Source organism: Juglans regia, chromosome 16 (genome assembly GCF_001411555.2).
Source record: "Juglans regia cultivar Chandler chromosome 16, Walnut 2.0, whole genome shotgun sequence".
Taxonomy (NCBI): domain Eukaryota; kingdom Viridiplantae; phylum Streptophyta; class Magnoliopsida; order Fagales; family Juglandaceae; genus Juglans; species Juglans regia.
Window position 1 is genome coordinate 28,331,138 of NC_049916.1, and position 18,547 is coordinate 28,349,684.

General features: G+C 36.5%; 2 protein-coding genes across 4 annotated transcripts; one reads left to right on the forward strand and one right to left on the reverse strand.

Moving 5' to 3' along the window:
* Window positions 1–1,280: 1,280 nt before the first annotated feature.
* On the reverse strand, window positions 1,281–5,979 carry LOC109020264 (leucine-rich repeat receptor-like serine/threonine-protein kinase BAM3). Its single transcript, XM_019002693.2, has 2 exons — window positions 3,017–5,979; window positions 1,281–1,816 (listed from the first exon to the last, which is right to left on the reverse strand). Exons 1-2 carry the CDS (start codon window positions 5,577–5,579, stop codon window positions 1,407–1,409), a joined length of 2,973 nt encoding a protein of 990 aa, XP_018858238.2. The 5' UTR covers window positions 5,580–5,979; the 3' UTR covers window positions 1,281–1,406.
* Window positions 5,980–12,392: 6,413 nt separating this feature from the next.
* On the forward strand, window positions 12,393–16,805 carry LOC108979982 (60S ribosomal protein L3-2). Of its 3 annotated transcripts, none has more exons than XM_018950787.2 (6): window positions 12,393–12,457; window positions 13,594–13,700; window positions 14,122–14,232; window positions 14,804–15,108; window positions 15,625–16,034; window positions 16,226–16,805. In XM_018950787.2, exons 2-6 carry the CDS (start codon window positions 13,616–13,618, stop codon window positions 16,482–16,484), a joined length of 1,170 nt encoding a protein of 389 aa, XP_018806332.2. In that variant the 5' UTR covers window positions 12,393–12,457; window positions 13,594–13,615; the 3' UTR covers window positions 16,485–16,805. The 3 variants fall into 3 exon arrangements, with proteins under 3 accessions (XP_018806332.2, XP_018806331.2, XP_018806333.2); XM_018950786.2 differs by having other exon boundaries at window positions 12,414–12,517; XM_018950788.2 differs by having other exon boundaries at window positions 12,419–12,485.
* Window positions 16,806–18,547: the final 1,742 nt, after the last annotated feature.

Genomic DNA, 18,547 nt, shown 5'->3' on the forward strand with positions numbered 1-18,547 from the left:
CTTAGCGCCTTAGCGGTGAATTGGACGGCTAGGATCTGTTCAAACTTTAGTGTAAGATGGATTTGGAGCGTTGGATGAGGAGGTCAAATTAAACGAGGGCCGATCAATGTTTTGGGGACTGGGCTCAGTTTGTATGGACCGAAAACGGCTTTCAGAGTAAAAAAATAGCCTAATTACTGATATATTCATTATTTATATATTGAGTAATATAAATATTAAAAAAAATTATATTTACAGTTTTAAAGTGAGTAAATCTTATACATTCTTTTTAAAATAAAATTAAGTAAATATAAAATATACATAAAAAAAATATTTATTTAATAATAGAGTGCGTGAACTTACACACTCTAAAATTATATCTAAGATTTTCAAATTAATTATTACAATTTTTCAACTAATAATTATAATTTTTTCAAACTTTCAAATAAAAAACAATTCTAACTGTTTCAAATCTATAAACAAAAATTATATTATAAAATTATATTATTACAATATATTAACTTTATAATATTTGTTTATTCAATGTTTTTTCTCTTCTTTCTCAAAACCTAAAAAAATACTCAATTTAAACTATTTTATTATTATTTACAAATTATTTTATTATTATTCACAAAATTTTCATCTCACTTCGCCCTTGAAAGAAATTTGATTTGTTTAAATTAAATTATTAAATATCATTAAAATTTTGTTAATAAATACTAGGAATTCCAAATTTTGTGTTGGCCGGCACTTACAGCAGGAATTGTCTCTGCAGCGGCACATTGATACTCATCCGCCTTTCTCTTCTGCTTACTTTTTATTTTATTTTTTCTAAATGCTCCATCAAATTACACCTTATAAGTTCGTATAAGTTTATTCCTTACTAATTCAACATTTGGTTGGTTGTTTTGCAATTGGAATTTGGTTGGTCTCCCATGATGTTATGGTAGTTGAATTAGGAGCAGAAAAATGGGCAAGCATGATGATTTTTAGGGATCATAATTTACACGTGATCAATCAAATGCCCAAAAACCACCAAATAATATAAAACAATTGATTTTCTCTGATTAATATTTATGTCTACAAATATTTATTAGACTCCTCATTAATTAATTTGACGCCATACATTTTGATATAAATAAAAATAAAACTAAAATAATACCTATCTTATATGAATGTTCTCCTACTACTTTCTACTTAATACTTAAGTTGTGTCGAGTTTGACATGAGCAACAGCAATGATCACATGATCTCCAGGGCAGGGTATAAAAATTGGCTGCAATCAAATAAAACACCATGTGTAAAATTCATACAACTATAATAATAATAATATAATACGTACAGAGAATAAAATCCCAATTCAAGACACCACTTGAACTTTAGAATTAAAAACAAAAAACAAAAAAAAATCAAAGATCTTGCTTGAACTACTTAGGGCAATCTTTGTCTGTGTCTTGTTTCTTTGTTTGTTGATCAGGAACATCAATGGAAGACGATGAAGATTGGTAGTCCAATGAGTGACGAGGGAACTCATGATCTGATAGCATTTGTACCACCTCTCTCATGGTGGGACGTTCAATGCTATTTTCTTGGGTACATAGCATTGCAACAAAGAACAAGTGCATTACTTCGTCTTTGGCCAACATTTTTAACTTGGGATCAACAATGCCCATGGCCTCTTCCTTTCGACACCTTGTTACCCTTTTGGTCCATTGTACAATATCCACTCCTTCGCCGAAATCTCCCACTGGCCGATGCCCTGTGAGGAGCTCCAGGAGAACAACCCCAAAACTATATACATCGCTCTTCTCATCAACCCTCAATGTGTATGCATATTCTGCAAAATAAACAAGACGAAGACAATGTCAGATTTTCACGTACGTACAACATAATTAAACTTATTGGGTTGAGGTTTCAAGGCCCAACCCAACATATATAGTCCATTTTAATATATTAAAACTAAGCCGAAAAAAGAAAATCATTCATTCATTCGTTTATTGATATTTGGTTTTGGTAACCATAAGATGATATGTCCTTGGATTAAGAAAAATAAAAAAATATTGTCTAAGGACTATTTTGGATTCAGATAAGAGATGAAATGATTTTAGATGAGAGATGAATGTTAAAAAAAAATATATTATTTTTTAATATTATTATTATTTTTAAATTTAAAAAAATTAAATTATTTATTATATTTTATATAATAATTTTAAAAAATTATAATAATAAAATAAAATAAGATAAATATACTTTTGACCTAAGATTCTAAGGACAGTCAACCATCACACTTAATAATGAAAAAGTTATTAAAAAATCAACGACATAATCTCAAGTTTGCAGAAAAGAAAAAGAGAACACATTAGGTGTAAGACAAAAGGAGATTCAACTTGCCAAAAGAGAACAGAGCAGGCCAAAAGAGAGAATGGGAGTGGGAAGACTTTCCACGTAAGACCAAAAAACTACTCGACAAGATGACTCCAAAATCTGAAAGAAATCTAAAACAAAACAAACACGTCGTGCTAACATGGTTGCATGTCGGTTACCTTTCACGCCACTCAACGCTCTGTTACGTAAAGCATCACTGTCAGGGCGGACTCAGCAGGAGGCACACTCACACTTATAATATCATTGTTGTTGTGTGTGTCAGAGATTGACATGTCAGGTACTCATATCAGAGTAAGCTGAGTGTGTCCCCACAACCCCTCCCTCTCGGCACAGAATGAAGAGTCGGCAGTTTGGTTACCCCTAAAAATTCTTAATGGCTCATCTCTTTCTCGTCTCCGCCTCTAATTGAACTTGAGATTTTGGGTATTTGGTTTCCATAGATACCCTAGTGGTGTACGCGCATACATCAGGATATTCCTAAGCTAGAATGGATGAATACTATAATCTTCGAACGGATATATATAATAATAATATTATATAGATATATATATATATATATATATGTATGCAGATTGCAGAGATTTGACAGTTCGACAATTAACAAAAATATAAGTTTGACATATAACAAGCGGAGAGCAAAAATGGCACGTACCAGGCGCAATGTAGCCGTAAGACCCTGCAATTGCTGACATGCATTCCGACGCGCCGCCGTCGATCAAGTACTTGGCGAGCCCGAAATCGGCGACGTGTGCTTCAAAGGTCGAATCCAACAAAATGTTATTGGATTTCACATCCCGGTGAACAATCAGTGGTGAACAATCATGGTGAAGATAGGATAGGCCTTTGGCTGCTTCAATTGCCACTTTATACCTCAAATTCCAACCCAAGAATGCGCCTTTTTTGCCGTGCAGTGCCTCGCCCAAGCTCCCGTTTCTCATGTACTCGTAAACGAGGAGATTAGTCTCCTTGTTGGAACAGAATGCCAACAGTCTCACAATGTTTCGATGCCTAATGTTTCCTAGCGTTTGAATTTCAGCTCGAAAGCCATGGTCATGGCTGTTTGAGCCAAACCCAAGAAGCTTTTTGACCGCGATCTCGACCCCATTGGGCATTTTTCCGTGGTAAACAATCCCAGCTCCGCCTCTTCCAATCACATTGCCATCTTTCACGCATTGGAGGATGTCAGATACCTTGAATTCGACCTTTTGGAATGCGGTCAACTTCCATGAATCCGGACCATTTCTCTTCCATGACTTGGCCTTGATCATGGCAGCAGCAGCGAATACTAGAGAGCATATCAAAAGGCCAAGAGCGAATACCAGCTTGAAATCTGCAGAGGCTTTACTGGGTGTGTTTGTGATTGCAGTGAAGTTGCAAGGATTGTTTAGTAGGGAACCGCAAAGTTGAGAATTACCCGCGAAAGAGGAAGCGTTAAAGCAGGTGAATTGGCCAAATTCCGGTAATTTACCGGAGAAATCATTGAAGGAGAAATCGGCGTTTGTGAGGCTTTTCATTGCTCCGATTGATCTGGGTATTGTTTGGTTCAAGTGGTTTCTGGACAGGTTTAGGTAACTCAGTATACGGATGTTGGAAATCTCTGGTGGGAGTGAGCCAGAGAGGTTGTTCTGACTCAGGTCGAGGAATGTCAAATGGTAACAATTTCCAATTTCGGGTGGGATTGAAGCGGAGAGTGAATTTCGACTCAAGTCCAGTTTTACTACCTGAAGGAGTCCTACAGAAGATGGGATTGGACCAGAGAATTGGTTTCCACTAAGTGAGAGGATTTGGATGGAAGAGAAATTTGAAAATGAATAGGGTAAAGGACCAGACAGGAGATTGTTTGACAAATTAAGTTGGCCTAATTTAGCCGGCTTTGAGGAACTATTAGCGTTCTCTGCAAAGGTTCCTGATAGGTAGTTGTTTTGCAATTCCACAAAATTTAGCTGAGGCAAGTATAGGAACCCATTCGGAATGCTACCATTCAAGTAATTGTTGCTCAGTCTCACTCGCGTGAGGCTTGAACATGTCCCCAGTCCTTCAGGAATCGGCCCAAAGAGGAAGTTTTTTAAGAGAATTAGTATTCTGAGTTGATTTGAAAAACACAAGTTCCGAGGGATTGTACCGGTGAGCTTGTTTGTGGACAAATCGAGCACTTGAAGCTTTCCATTTTGGCCGAGATTCTCGGGAATCACACTGGTGAAGTTGTTCATCCACAGCTCAAGAGTTTCCAAATTTGGAAAGTCGGCGACGTACTCCGGTATAGACCCATGTAGTCTGTTCATGAACAGATTAAAAAGCTTGAGCTGTTTAAGATTGACAAACTCCGGCGGGATTTCACCTGTCAGTGCATTGTTGGAAAGATCTAGGTTCACCAGGTTTGTCAAGTTGCCTAACTGCTTTGGAATTGAACCCGAAAGCAGATTGCTATGCAAGTAGAGAGTGTCGAGCGCCTTCAAATTCCCCAGCTCGCTTGGAATTGGCCCGTCCAATTCACAGCTAGAAAAATCCATGTGAACCAGATTCGCCAAGTTACCAAACTCCACTGGGATCCCACCTTCAAATACATTGAAATAGCCCAAGTACATCTCTCTCAAGTTAGTGAGATTGCCCAACTCGCCTGGGATTTCTCCGTGAAGATCGTTGCCAGCAAGCGAAAGATACTCCAAGCCTGCAAGATTTCCATAGCTTTTTGGGATTCTGCCAAAGAAAAAATTGCCTCCAAGATCCAAGTGCTGGAGGTCCTTCAAGCTCAAAATCCCAAGTGGAAGAAAGGCAGTGAAGTTGTTGTTATAAGCATCAAACACTTCCAAGTTGGCAATGCTCGAGTAGTTCCAATCCAAGCCGCCATTAAACCGATTGTTTGAGATATTTAGCCAACGAAGACTGTCCAAATTTGCAATCTCAATGGTACCTGTGAAGTTATTTCCAGCAAGAGAGAGGTTGGTAAGTCGGTCAAGTTTCCAAATCAGAGATGACACAGAGCCATACAGATTCATATCTGTCAAGTCTAATGAAATAACACGTCCCCTTGAGCATTGAATTTCAGCCCAAGAACAAACTGAGTTAGGATTCGAAGAATTCCAAGCACTCAGAACGGAGTCAGAGAACTCGAATCCTTTTTTAAGTGTGACTAAGACTTGGAAATCACTAGCTAAGGAAGAAGCGGTAGATGTACCAAGAAGAGAGAAAAGTGCCACAACAATGAAAGGGACCATATTTTTTTCAGAATGTCTTCAAGAAGATTGAGTTTTGATATACTTGAAGCAAAGAGGACAAGATTTAAGCGCTTGGGAAAAAAGAGGATTTTTTGAAAAGGAAGAGAACGCAATGGGAATCGGAGGAGCTGGGTGTGAGTATGGGATTAAGGAATCAAACATTTTCCCAGAAGGAACCTTCGAATACATGGAAGAAGCTATGCCTCTCCTTTTCTCTCTTCTCTTTTCTTTTCCTTTTCCTTTATTTGAGAGGACTGGAGAAGATGATAAGAAGATGACATTCTGCTGGCAATGGTTTGGTTCCTATCTGTATTTCTCTTTGTTAAGAAAAGCTAATGGGAGAGAAAGCTGAAGAAAACGAATGGGAGAGAAGAGGGATCGTTCAATTTTTTTCAAGTAAATTAAAGTAGAGTAGAAAAGCCGTTGGATAACAGAAATTTAAAGTCCAGATTATAGAGGGAGAAAAGTAATGTTGGGTGCTCTCTTTCTTTATTCATATGACAAGAATGCCCTTTAGCTTTAATTAAAGGATGCTCTTTATTGATTTGAATGAGAGAGATAATGGAATTGCACTTTCTATCATTCAGAATGGCTCAAATGTCCTGATGCTTTTGTGCAATGACTATCATGCAGTCCTTATTTTCCAATGAATAAATGATGCAGAATAGAGAAAAAAGAAAGAAAAGAAATCGATGTTACCCCTATTATATATAATGCCATTTTGTGTATTGCCCCAGAATGTGACTCAAATCTCAGCTTTATTTTGCATGCTGCCTTCTTACTACCTGAAACAATCAATTTTGCAGAAAACTTCAGCCTAAATCATGATTAAACTTATGGTGCAGAAGAGTGGACTCCTTAAGTCAATCAATACGTTCTAGCAGGCTTGATTCACTGGAAAATGCATTTGAAAACAGAGCATCATTCCTTTTCTTTTGGGTAGTAATAAAAGGGCATGATTCACTGGCAGGCAAGATCAGAATAAATTCTTCCTAGTCTAAGGCAGAGCTTGCAAAAATGGTTAGCTTCCCACTTCCTATATAACATCATTCCGAATAACGTAGTTGAAAAAAAATAAGAATCATTATCAATTATTTGGAAGAACTTAGTATTATAATCAAAACGACATATTGATATAGTGAAGAGAAGATCTAAGCAGCAGTAATGGAGCTAACATTAATGTAATCTTTGTCATGACATATAGTATTATTATACGCATGAAAAGCATATGAGAATCTTGATTATATGCATGGAGGGCCTATGAAAAAACATTATGGTATACCCTACATCGGTAGTCGTCTATATATGACTCACTGTCATAATCACATGCCTCCCTCATCAAATGGTCCAATCATTTCTCCACAGTTTGTGTATGCTTAGGTATGTATATACATTCACACAGTTTATTTTTCATCCTACTTACGCGAGAAAAAGAGGGGCCGGCATATTTCTACTGCCTAGAGTTCCTCATTCCTCCTTTTTTAAATCTTGAGTCGGAAACTTGTGCCTGCAACAAACAGAGGTTGTAAGAAGTAAAAGATTATGATTATTAATATATCATTACCATGGTGTTGAATGATCAATATATAATTGTGTTGGATTGAATAAGGGTTGCTTGGAAGAAGGAACCAGTGGAAGCTTTTCTTTCTTCAACTTTCTTCCTTCACCTTCCGTGCCCTACAGGGCCGGGACAAGTCTCAATGTAATGCGGCATATTTTGAGAGCTTTATTAGAAGATGGAATAGTCTTAAAGGGAGGGGCTGAAAAGTAAAAGCATAGATAATCTGCTATGATCTTCCACTTCAAAAGAAACACAAGAAAAATCCATGACCTCTTCCTCACATGGAAAAGAGTGCTCTTGTTTTGACCTGAACTCATTCACTACCTTTATCTCTCCTTCAAAAGAAAAATCCATGCCCCCCTCCCCCCATACATGGGAAAGAGCGCTCTTGTGTTAACATGACCCCCTCTCCCTCCCTCCCTCTCTCTCTCTCTCTCTCATGTGGGCTTTGTCATAGAATAGTGGTTTGGCTCCACATATGCTCGATGCCCTCTTGGCAAGTGACTCGGGCAAGGAGTGCACTTTTGAGGTGTCTCTATCCGTGTTATTGAGGGTTAGGCCTGCCATTTTGAAGGGTCACTGTCTGCAGTCTGGCTCTATCCTGCGCTGGAAACCCCTCAGATGGTAAACTGTTTAGCTTAGTAATAGCACCACTTGAGGAGTATTGTTATATGTATTGTAGGTAAAGTCCAAAGAGGGAACTTCTCTATTGGCGGAAAGGCCGCAGTACTTGATCAGTTAGTTAGGCTTAGTTTACGTGGCAATTCATACTGCAGAGCTGGCAGTTCATCTGGTAGAAGTGCTCTTTCATTCACAAAATAATTATATAAAAAAAATCTCACAAACTCACATGTCTTCCTGTAATCCGTTAAATTTATTTTCTAGTAAAAGTAACTTTACAATCTGACGAATCATATAAAACTACATCAATTTGTAAGATTGTTTTTATGTAATCACTTTGTATAATCCCTTCTTAGTATGAACGCCGAGAATGGAAAAAACAAAATTATTATCCAATTAACATTGCATGGTATGAACGCCAAGAATTAATGAGTCCAGCTATAGATCAAAGACAAAGCTGATATTCAGGCCACAGTCACGCTTGAAACCTTTGAACACCTTTGGCAATGCCCCAAGTAGCTTTCCTTCAAAAGATGGCTGGCTTGACTTACTTAAAGGACAAAGGAACGAAGCATCTTTATAAGATGGTGGCCATGGTCCTTCCTTATTCTCATCCATCCGTTTATAAAGATAAAACAAAATTAAAAAAAAAAAATGAAAAGGAAAAGGGAAAAGGGCCGGGAGAGGCGGTACGTGGGGTTGGTTTAGGAGGACTTGTATTATTAGGCTCCAAATTAAGTAAAACTAGAAGGGGTTCAGCTAGCCCCACCAATTACCATATATTAAGAGTAAGCACCACATACACATCACTATTCCGCATTTCCTGATCTCCGTGGGAGAAAAGAGACAGGATTACTGGAAGCGATCAGTTTTCTTTTTGATCTGTGCTATACGTATATGATTGGCCGGCAAGTTTCAGTTCAAACGATCATTTGAATGAAGAAACCAAGCATAACTAGTACTGCGTGTTGTAATATATACCACCATGCATGCATATATATATTATTCACCATCAAAAGTGACACCTTTAATTGATATAGAAAGAAGTGATCAGTGTTTCACTCTGTAGTACAATTATAAGGTTGTTGAAGTTAGCCCCTTGATTCAAGTACGTACTGTGTGCACAAACTACTCGACAAAGCGACCAGCTCACACCGCGCTGATTGAAAAATGCTCCCTAGCTAGCTACTGTATGTATCATAACAGTGACTAGTTCATGTTCTCATTGGAATCGCACCCAAAATATACAATGCTCCAAGACATATATGTTGCTGACTTTCCTTTCAATTATTATTTTCTCCCTTCGAGTTTTAAGACTCTTCCATGGCCGGTACCCCCCACTTTGAACATTGCATGTTCATTATATCAGTCCAAAGTACCACAACTGTTGCAGGAGAAAAGGTGGGGTCTCTCTCTCTCACACACACACACACAACCAGTTATCAACCTTTCGCATGCATGCCATGATTTGTGAGATGGGTGTAGTACTGGGACTTAATTAAATTAAGGCTATTAATTTCTTACGTATGGTCTATGTGTGTCAAGGTTTGTCCAACTATGGCCACCAACAACAACAGATATAAAAGACAGACATTTAATTAGGTGAGTGGGGATAGATGATCTTTAGACATGTGATTAATAGAATCATGCGCGCATGCATGCAGTCAGCAAATCGAACCTCATTGCTTAATTTGTTTATATTAATATATTGAAATCTAATTACCTTTCATTTCATTGTAAATACCTCCAAGAACAGTATCTCATAGCTAGCTAGGAAGCTAGATTATCAAGGATTATGACACACTTTTCTACCTAGTGCTGTATAATTAATGTATGTTGCAGGGGAATAATTCATTAGTCGAGTAGGATATATATTCTTCTCAAAATACATGCAAAAGAAGCCTCTCATGCAAGTACGTGAGGTTTTGTCTTCGTTTGGTTTTAAAACTCTCATTACTAATAATTCTACCTTTTGTTTCAGCTTTATTAATTAATATTAAGACATCCCAATACCCAACACCCGCGAGAAAATTTATTTGTTTGAGGTCTCTGTCTTTCACATGCACCAGACCCAAAGGCACACAAAAAATCTGACAATCTAATGGAATTCCAACACCACTATATATATATATATATATATATATATATATATATATATATATTATGATTTTGTCAAAAGCATATATAAAAGCGAAGTTCATAAATCTTGACCAGTACATAAAACTTATATATTTAAATTATGTGAAAGTGAGGATTTGTTCAAAAAAATATATAGACTGAAATTGATCCATTCATGACCCAATTAATTTATATATATATATATATATGCACACACTTTACTTTTTTTCTTTTTCTGGTCTGTGTCACAGCATATATAGGAGGAATAAAATATTAATTTACCATATATAATTAGTGTAGGAAAAAAGGGGAATTTAATATTGATCATTAGTGGGTTAAGTTAGTGGATTCATGTCGATATATGATGATCTGACCTTTACGTTTTAATTTAACATAATGCATGCTGTGGTGGAAAAGTTGTGTCCATCGGTCAAAAGATTTTATTTGAAATTAATTTAATTAATTTAAAGGTATACGCGAGTACACACATGATATTATGATATCTTAGCTGGCTAGTTTCTCATTAATGCATTAATGGGATTGCATATATCTATCTATCTATCTATCTATCTATCTATCTCTATATATATATATATATATATAAAGTATGTATGAGATGGAATTTCTTGTTTTAACCTCTTTTTTTTTTCTCGTTAAAGTTAATGGCAATATATATAACTCTATTAATGGACTGTTGTGTATTAATATATATTGTGCGTGCGTGTGCATAATGGCTCACCAACTTATTGTGCGTGCGTGTGCATAATGGCTTTACAGGAAAAGCATACAAAATAAATATATATATATATAATTCTATTAAAAAAAATGATAATCTCAAGGTGCAGGATGTATTTCTTTAGATATTTACAATGAAATACTATTAATTAAAACTTTTAAACATTTTAATATATATTTATATCTTTTTCAAAGTTTTTTAATACCATTTTGAAGATCGTTTGGTTAAAGCACAACAATAAAATAAAATGAGATAAAAAATTATTAGAGTATCTGACAAATGAGATAAAAAATTATTAGAGTATCTGACTATTTAAATCATAAATTTCACAACTACTTAGTAATTATAAATATCAAAATTTTATAAACAGAACCACAACAGTGAAATATCTTTAACGAGATTATATAGTTATTTAACAAAATATAATACAAAGCCAAAATATGTAGGAAAAAAGAGAAATAAATCTCATTTGACCCAAAACATGACATTGAATACCATAATCTTGATGATGCAAACTCAATCATCTTGTTAAAGTACTGATTATAGTAGTTAATTTGTTTGTTAAAGTTCATTTGTAATATTCTATTAATTATATTAATCGTATAAAAGTTGAAGCAGTGTCTTCTAAGTTAGATATGCCATCAATTATTTTTATAAATTTTATAAAAAAATATATTATTTTTATAAAATAAATGTTTAATCTAACTAGACAAACGTGCTTTACGCATTACTTTAACCTAGTGATCTATATATATTATATAGGTTCTCTAAAATATTATTCTTGTATAAGATCATTGGGGTGTACGTACGTACGTTGAACGTGATGATCAACTCCCTGATCAGTAAATTAGTTGGATTAATCGATCAGCTTCCTGAAGAATATATAATTAATTACACAAAAAAAGGAAACACGTACAAGTACTGTCAGTTGAATCTGGTAATTCATGAATATATTCAAGGTCAGAGTAATTAGTTATAATTGAACAACTGGATATATAGTTGATATATATAGCTGATAATCATGCAATTATACCTTAAATTATAATAAGAGATCGGTATATATAATATGCATGTGATCATTATTGATATATTATATTATATTATATATATACATATAAATATATATCTATAGTTATATATGGCCGTGGAAACCCAACTCATATCTAGATGGGTTTCTATGTCCACTTGTTCGTGCATGTCTTGTGGATATCATTGTCACTCATTATTATATATATATATATATATATATATATAAAATATCCTACGTGTCAAGTTGCATGCAAGACCCACATCATGTCCTAGCTTGCTCTTGGTCAATGATCCCCACATGCTGACTTCTTGACCCAAATAATAATAATAATAATCATTATCACTCATGTCGATCGATCGATCGCGCGAATAAGTCCGGCCATGTCATATCATGACCAGTACTACTGCTTGCTAATTAATTAATTAATTCATCTAAACTAATTAATTTATAAGGTTTTCAGTTTTAATTTGCTTCCCAATATCCTTTGGTTTTTCTAGTAATTAAGGATCAAAACATAATTTTTTGCAGGTTGATATATATGACTTCATTAAACCCATTTTATATTAACTGGTCCAAAACCTAACCCCATAGCTGTGATGAGCCCACGAGCACCTTAAAACTGGACGTCGTCGGATGCTCTTTAAACCCAGCCCAAATACCAACACGGACTGCCTTTGAGCCAGCCCGGCCCATTCCAGCTCATATCTACGCAATCCTCCCTCTCAGAACCTCTATAAAACCACGAGCTTTAAACCCTAGTGTTACTGTATCAGAGCAAAGCCGGTGCCACCTTTCCCTACACCCCCTCCTAGGTCATTTCCCTTTTTCGTCGATCTATTGGTAACTTTGTTCGTTTGTCGATCTTTCACCATGTAGGATGCTCTAAAACCGTTCTGATTTTGTTTAATATAGATAGATCTGTGCTCATTTGTGTCTGACTTTTGAGTTTCTGTGAGTTTTATACATCTATATTTCTCAGATGTAAATTCCATTCTGAAAAATAAAAGAACTATTTAGTCGCATGTTGTTTGTATTGAAAATTCTTTAGGTCAGTGTGTAAATTTGATGATTTTATTCTCTCACGTGGAAATAAATCTCCTTCAACATATATGTGAATTAGTATATGCGAGTGTGTGTAATTAAGCGTATACAAGCATTTATATGCGGTCATGTATGTATACCGCATATGTGTATAACAATTTGAGCAAAGAAATACGTTTAATCTAGTATCTGAGTTGGATCTGAGGTTCAATGTAATTGGCTTTGACTTTTGAATTTTATCGGACCAATTTCTTTTGTGCTCTTATATTAAGGTTAATTGGTGTTAGTGAATTTGTGTTTTTGGGTGCCCCGCACGTTGTGGGCATAGTGATATTTCTCATCTCCATGATGTGAATTTGAAGACTACCCCTAAAAGATCTCGTTGAATAATCAAGGCTGGAGTCTCAAAGGGGTTCTTTTTGCCAAAACCCTACAGTGGGAATTTGGAAAGAAACACCAATGAGCCCGAGAATTGGCATATTCTAATGCCATAGGCCTTTGGTTGGGGAGTTTTTCTACTCATCTGCGGAGCTTGTGGTAATATCATGTGTTTGCATCTGTAGGGGATCTATATACTTAGGTGTGTTAACTGGGGCAATGAAAAAATATTATTTTAACTACCAAATGTGACTCCATGCCTTTAGTTTTGGAACTCTGGAATTGTTATGCAACAAAAGATGCTTGATTTTTTTTTTCAGTATATAAAAGTTTGGATTATTTTCAGTTTGGAAATGATTTATTTTTATTCATTTCTGAAGATTTTGTTTGGAGGATATCTTAGTTTTTTTAAGTTGGTCCCAACTAGATTAATTTATCCACATGTGCGATCATTTTTATTTGACCTTTTGTGATAGATTGAATTTTGTTTTGTTGGAAAACATATAATTGAGTTTCTTGAGCTTTGCAGATAGTAATACCAAAAAGAAATCATGTCTCATCGCAAGTTTGAACACCCAAGACATGGTTCTCTGGGTTTTCTTCCAAGGAAACGAGCCTCCCGCCACAGAGGAAAAGGTTTTCTTTGATATTCAAGATATAATTTGTGTTCATTTGATGCGTTACTCCATTGATCCACTTATGAAATTTGGAAGTTATTAGGTGTCAAAATGTTGTGGGAATTTTGTACCTGTTGCTGTTCTGAATGAATTTTTTCATTGGGGATTATCTTCTAACATTGTTTGCAACCTGAAATTAACCATTTCTTCATAATTTCTAGTCCCTTGAGTCCTTGAGGCGGCAAATTGTTGATAATGACACTTGTATACTTTAAGCCAAAGTTTGTGTTTCGTTTAGTTGTGGCTCTCTTGCAGGCAAATAATCAGGATGTTACATTTCCAGTATATAATCCTGGTCCCAATTTTCCATTTCATTGCAGAGTTGTCAATAGCTATGCCATTGGGTTCTAATAATTGATTGCCCCTTGGTTTCTTTGCAGTGAAGGCCTTCCCCAAAGATGATCCAACTAAACCTTGCAGATTGACTGCTTTCCTAGGCTACAAAGCTGGAATGACTCATATTGTCAGAGAAGTCGAGAAACCAGGATCTAGTGAGTTTCCCTGTTGTTTGTTTGGTTCTACTAGAATAGAAGGAGATCTACTAGAATAGAAGGAGAATGTGTTTATTCCACTAAGACTTCAGTAGAGACAATGTAGTAAATGTAAACCTATGATAATATTTAAATCTTTATTTCCAATTTTCTTTTCACTTTTTTAACTTTCTTTTGTATACTGGAAATGCTTTGAAACTCCAGTCAAACTTTGAGAAGACAAAATATCATGTTTTTGCTGTCTAGAATTTTGCTGGTTCTCCATGTTTAATTTGTCTGAGCAACTTGAGACTAATTAAGAATTTCATCAAACATTTTTCAAAATAATACCATATATTTGTTTTCTTTAGAATTGCTTTTTGTTTCATTAATGATCTGCATTGTATTGTAGCTTGCTTTCTTTATCTTTTGTTTCAAGTAAAAATTCCTGCACTCCTCTCTTGCTTACATTTCATATCTATTTTACTTGTAAACTCAGACCCCTGAGTCATTTTATTAGTATATCTCCTAATGTCAAAAGATCAATTTATTCTTGTGGAAAAAATTCATTTAAGAATGCCTTTCTCCCCAGAGCTACACAAGAAGGAAACGTGTGAAGCAGTAACTGTTGTAGAAACACCACCCATGGTTGTAGTTGGTGTTGTCGGTTATGTCAGAACACCACGTGGTCTTCGTTCTCTAAGCACCATTTGGGCCCAGCATCTTAGTGAGGAGGTTAAGAGGAGATTCTACAAGAACTGGTGCAAGTCCAAGAAGAAAGCTTTCATCAAGTATTCCAAGAAGTATGAAACTGAAGATGGTAAAAAAGACATTCAGGCACAGTTGGAGAAAATGAAGAAGTACTGCACTGTGATTCGTGCTTTGGCTCATACACAGGTACATTTATTTTTTTTCCCATCTGTTGATGTCTCAAACAATCTTTGACTCAAGTGGCTTAATCTGACTAATCTCTATTTTCCGAAGAATTATTAGGTACTCTTGGAGTACGGATAATGTGGTACTCCCATCCTAGCACATATGCCATGTAATCAAAATTGTCTATCTAAGCATTGATTGTAATTGACTTTTCCTATGATACGGTGGGAGTACCACGTGTCCACACTCCGGAAGTACGTAATAATTACTCCTATTTTCCATTGATGCAATTCGCACGTAGAAACCTCATTCAGAAATAAGTCTCCTATATATTTGTTCTTTTTGTTTTTGGATGTCGATGGATTTCTTTCATTTGATTTTATGCGGTTAAATTGCAATCGATCTTTTCCCCTTGGCATTTACAGTCCACACGCTACCTGAGCTCCAGTTATTCTGTTTTCAGTAGTATTTACATCAAATTATCAAAGTCAATCTCATGGATGCATTGTCTTTCCTTTCTTATGTTTGATTTTTTAGATAAGAAAAATGAAGGGACTGAAGCAGAAGAAAGCTCATTTGATGGAGATCCAGGTGAATGGTGAAACCGTTGCCCAGAAGGTTGATTATGCTTATGGTTTCTTTGAGAAGCAGATTCCAGTTGATGCTGTTTTCCAGAAAGATGAGATGATTGACATAATTGGAGTGACCAAGGGGAAAGGTTATGAGGGTGTTGTGACCCGTTGGGGTGTCACCCGTCTGCCCCGTAAGACTCACCGTGGGCTTCGTAAAGTAGCCTGTATTGGTGCTTGGCATCCTGCTAGGGTTTCATTTACGGTTGCCAGGGCTGGACAGAATGGTTACCATCACCGTACCGAGATGAACAAGAAAGTTTACAGGCTTGGGAAGGCAGGCCAAGAGTCTCACTTGGCCATGACTGAGTTTGACAGGTTGGCTATTGGTTTTTCTCATATTTCCTTGAAATATCAAAATCCAATTTTAAAGAATCTCTGCCCAAATTTTGTTCTGACCTTCATTATATTTATATATTTTTCTTGATGGCTGTTGGCTCCATGTTCCTTCTAGTGACAATTTGGGTCGTCCCTTCTAGTGACATCTAGTCTTCGTATTTTCTTTTTAGGACTGAGAAGGATATTACACCAATTGGAGGGTTCCCCCACTATGGTGTTGTGAAGGAGGACTATCTGCTGATAAAGGGCTGCTGTGTTGGCCCCAAGAAGCGTGTGGTTACCTTGAGGCAGTCGCTCTTGAAGCAGACATCTAGGCTTGCCATGGAGGAGATTAAGCTAAAGTTTATCGATACATCCTCCAAATTTGGGCATGGTCGGTTCCAGACAACTCAGGAGAAGGACAAGTTCTATGGGCGGGTCAAGGCTTGATTTTCTGGCTAATAGAAAGAGATCTATTTACCCGTTATTCATAAATTATGAGTTTCTGTAGGCTTTGACACTTACCCGTTGGTTTGAACTCCTATAGGCATCGGGATTTTGTGACTATGATGACTGGGAATCGGTGAGTTTGCTTTTTGCCACCACCTATCAGCAATTCTTATGGATATTAAGCTAATGATGCTACTTGGTCTGTCTTTAGTATGACTGTCCTTATTTACAATGATACCTTGAGAACATTGGTTGGCTCCCATATTACCTCAAGTGATGGATAAACCTTGAATCTGAGTTCTTTATATCTTTTTAGATCAATTCGAAGAATTGTTTCCAATTTCTTCAACAAAGAAAAAAAAATCAAGAGTTATCATTGAAGATTATTTAGGTAAAAACAACTAAAGAAAGGCATTAATAACTATCAATTCTCCAAAAGATCGTACTCTACCGAAGTCTAGAGCTTAAGGTTCAGATGTCAGATATTGTAAGGTTCAAAGTCTAGAGCTTAAGGAGTGTGAATATGTCAGATACATAAATCTCACATATTTATGTCTCTTTTACTTTACATTGTAAGGTTCAAATTTAAAACATCTAAATCCGAAAATCTCGTTCAGGTAAGAAACAAAGGACTGGGCAGGCGTGATATTTACCTCCAAGCTATTGTAGGACTCACGTGACCTCCGTGCTACCTCAAGGATGGCACTAGGGCTGTACACAAACCGGCCGGACCGACCGCCGCCGACTCAGACCGACCGCCGGAGCTCGGAACCTGCCGAAACCGGTAGGGAACCGGTCGGCCGTCGGTGATAAATCATCAAAACCGGCGTCGGCCGGTTCGGTCACGGTTTGAACCAACCAAAAACCGAAAAACCGGCCGACGCCGTATATATATATATTTTTTGAATATATTCATTTGATAAACGACGCCGTTTCACTTAAATAAGTGAAACGACGTCGTTTTTATTTTTTAAAGTTAGAAAAAAAATTAAAGGGAACGGCGCCGTTTGGCTTATGCCAAACGGCGCCGTTCCAACTAGGGCATATTGTCCCCGAGCTGGCCCTCCCCGAGTCCCCAGGTCCATTTCAGCATTTCTCTGTTCTCAACTTCTCATCTCTAATCCTCTCCGCCTCGGCGCCTCCCTCAGTCGAGTCAGTCCCTCTCTCAGACTCAGACTCTCATTGAGTCATTCCGAATCCGAGTCCCTCTCTCAGACTCTCATTGAGTCATTCCGAATCCGAGTCCCGACGATTTCAGCAATCGGATTCGGCGCCGTTTCAGTGACTCAGTCCGTGAGTCCATGACGCCGCATCGCCGTCCACGCCTCCAGCCACTCACGGCTCAACGACGCACGACGCCCAGCGGTCCACCGTCCATTGTTGTTTTTAGGTATGATTTTGTTTTTTATTTATTTATTTAATAGTATTTTGTGAGATTTTATTTAGAACCCGAGAGACTCAGTATATATCATTTCTGATTTGGTATTTCAATCTAGGGTTAGGGATTGTGTTTGCTTTGTTTGAGATGATTGAAATAGTGAATATCATTTTGAGGAAGAATTGTGGTGATTTTTTTCGGCAGTGTGCAATTTATTCACGGATTGATGTAATTTTGTTGAAAAAAAAATAATTTGTGATGTTTATTGAAAGTAAAATTTATGATGTGTTTATGTTATAAATAATTTGTGATGTTTATTGAAAGTAAAATAATTTGTGAGATTTATGAGCGATCTAAAATGTAGATTAGAATCTTAGATTTGTGATGTTTGCCACGTTGCAAACTAGCTGCTGTGTAATTATCAATTGTGGTGATTTTTTGTTCTTTCTTGTTTTACATGTTAGATGGATTCTTCATCAAGTCTAATTGATCTTGATTCGAACTCTCAAATACCAAAACCCCCGACTTCAAGTGGCCCTAATAGTAGTAATTGTCCACTTCCTAAGAAACGGAAGGGGAAGGATCCGTCAATTGTTTGGGATCATTTTACAAAAGTTGAGGGTTGTTCCGTAGATGATCCTAAGGCCAAGTGCAATTATTGTGGCAAGATATACGCTTGCCACTC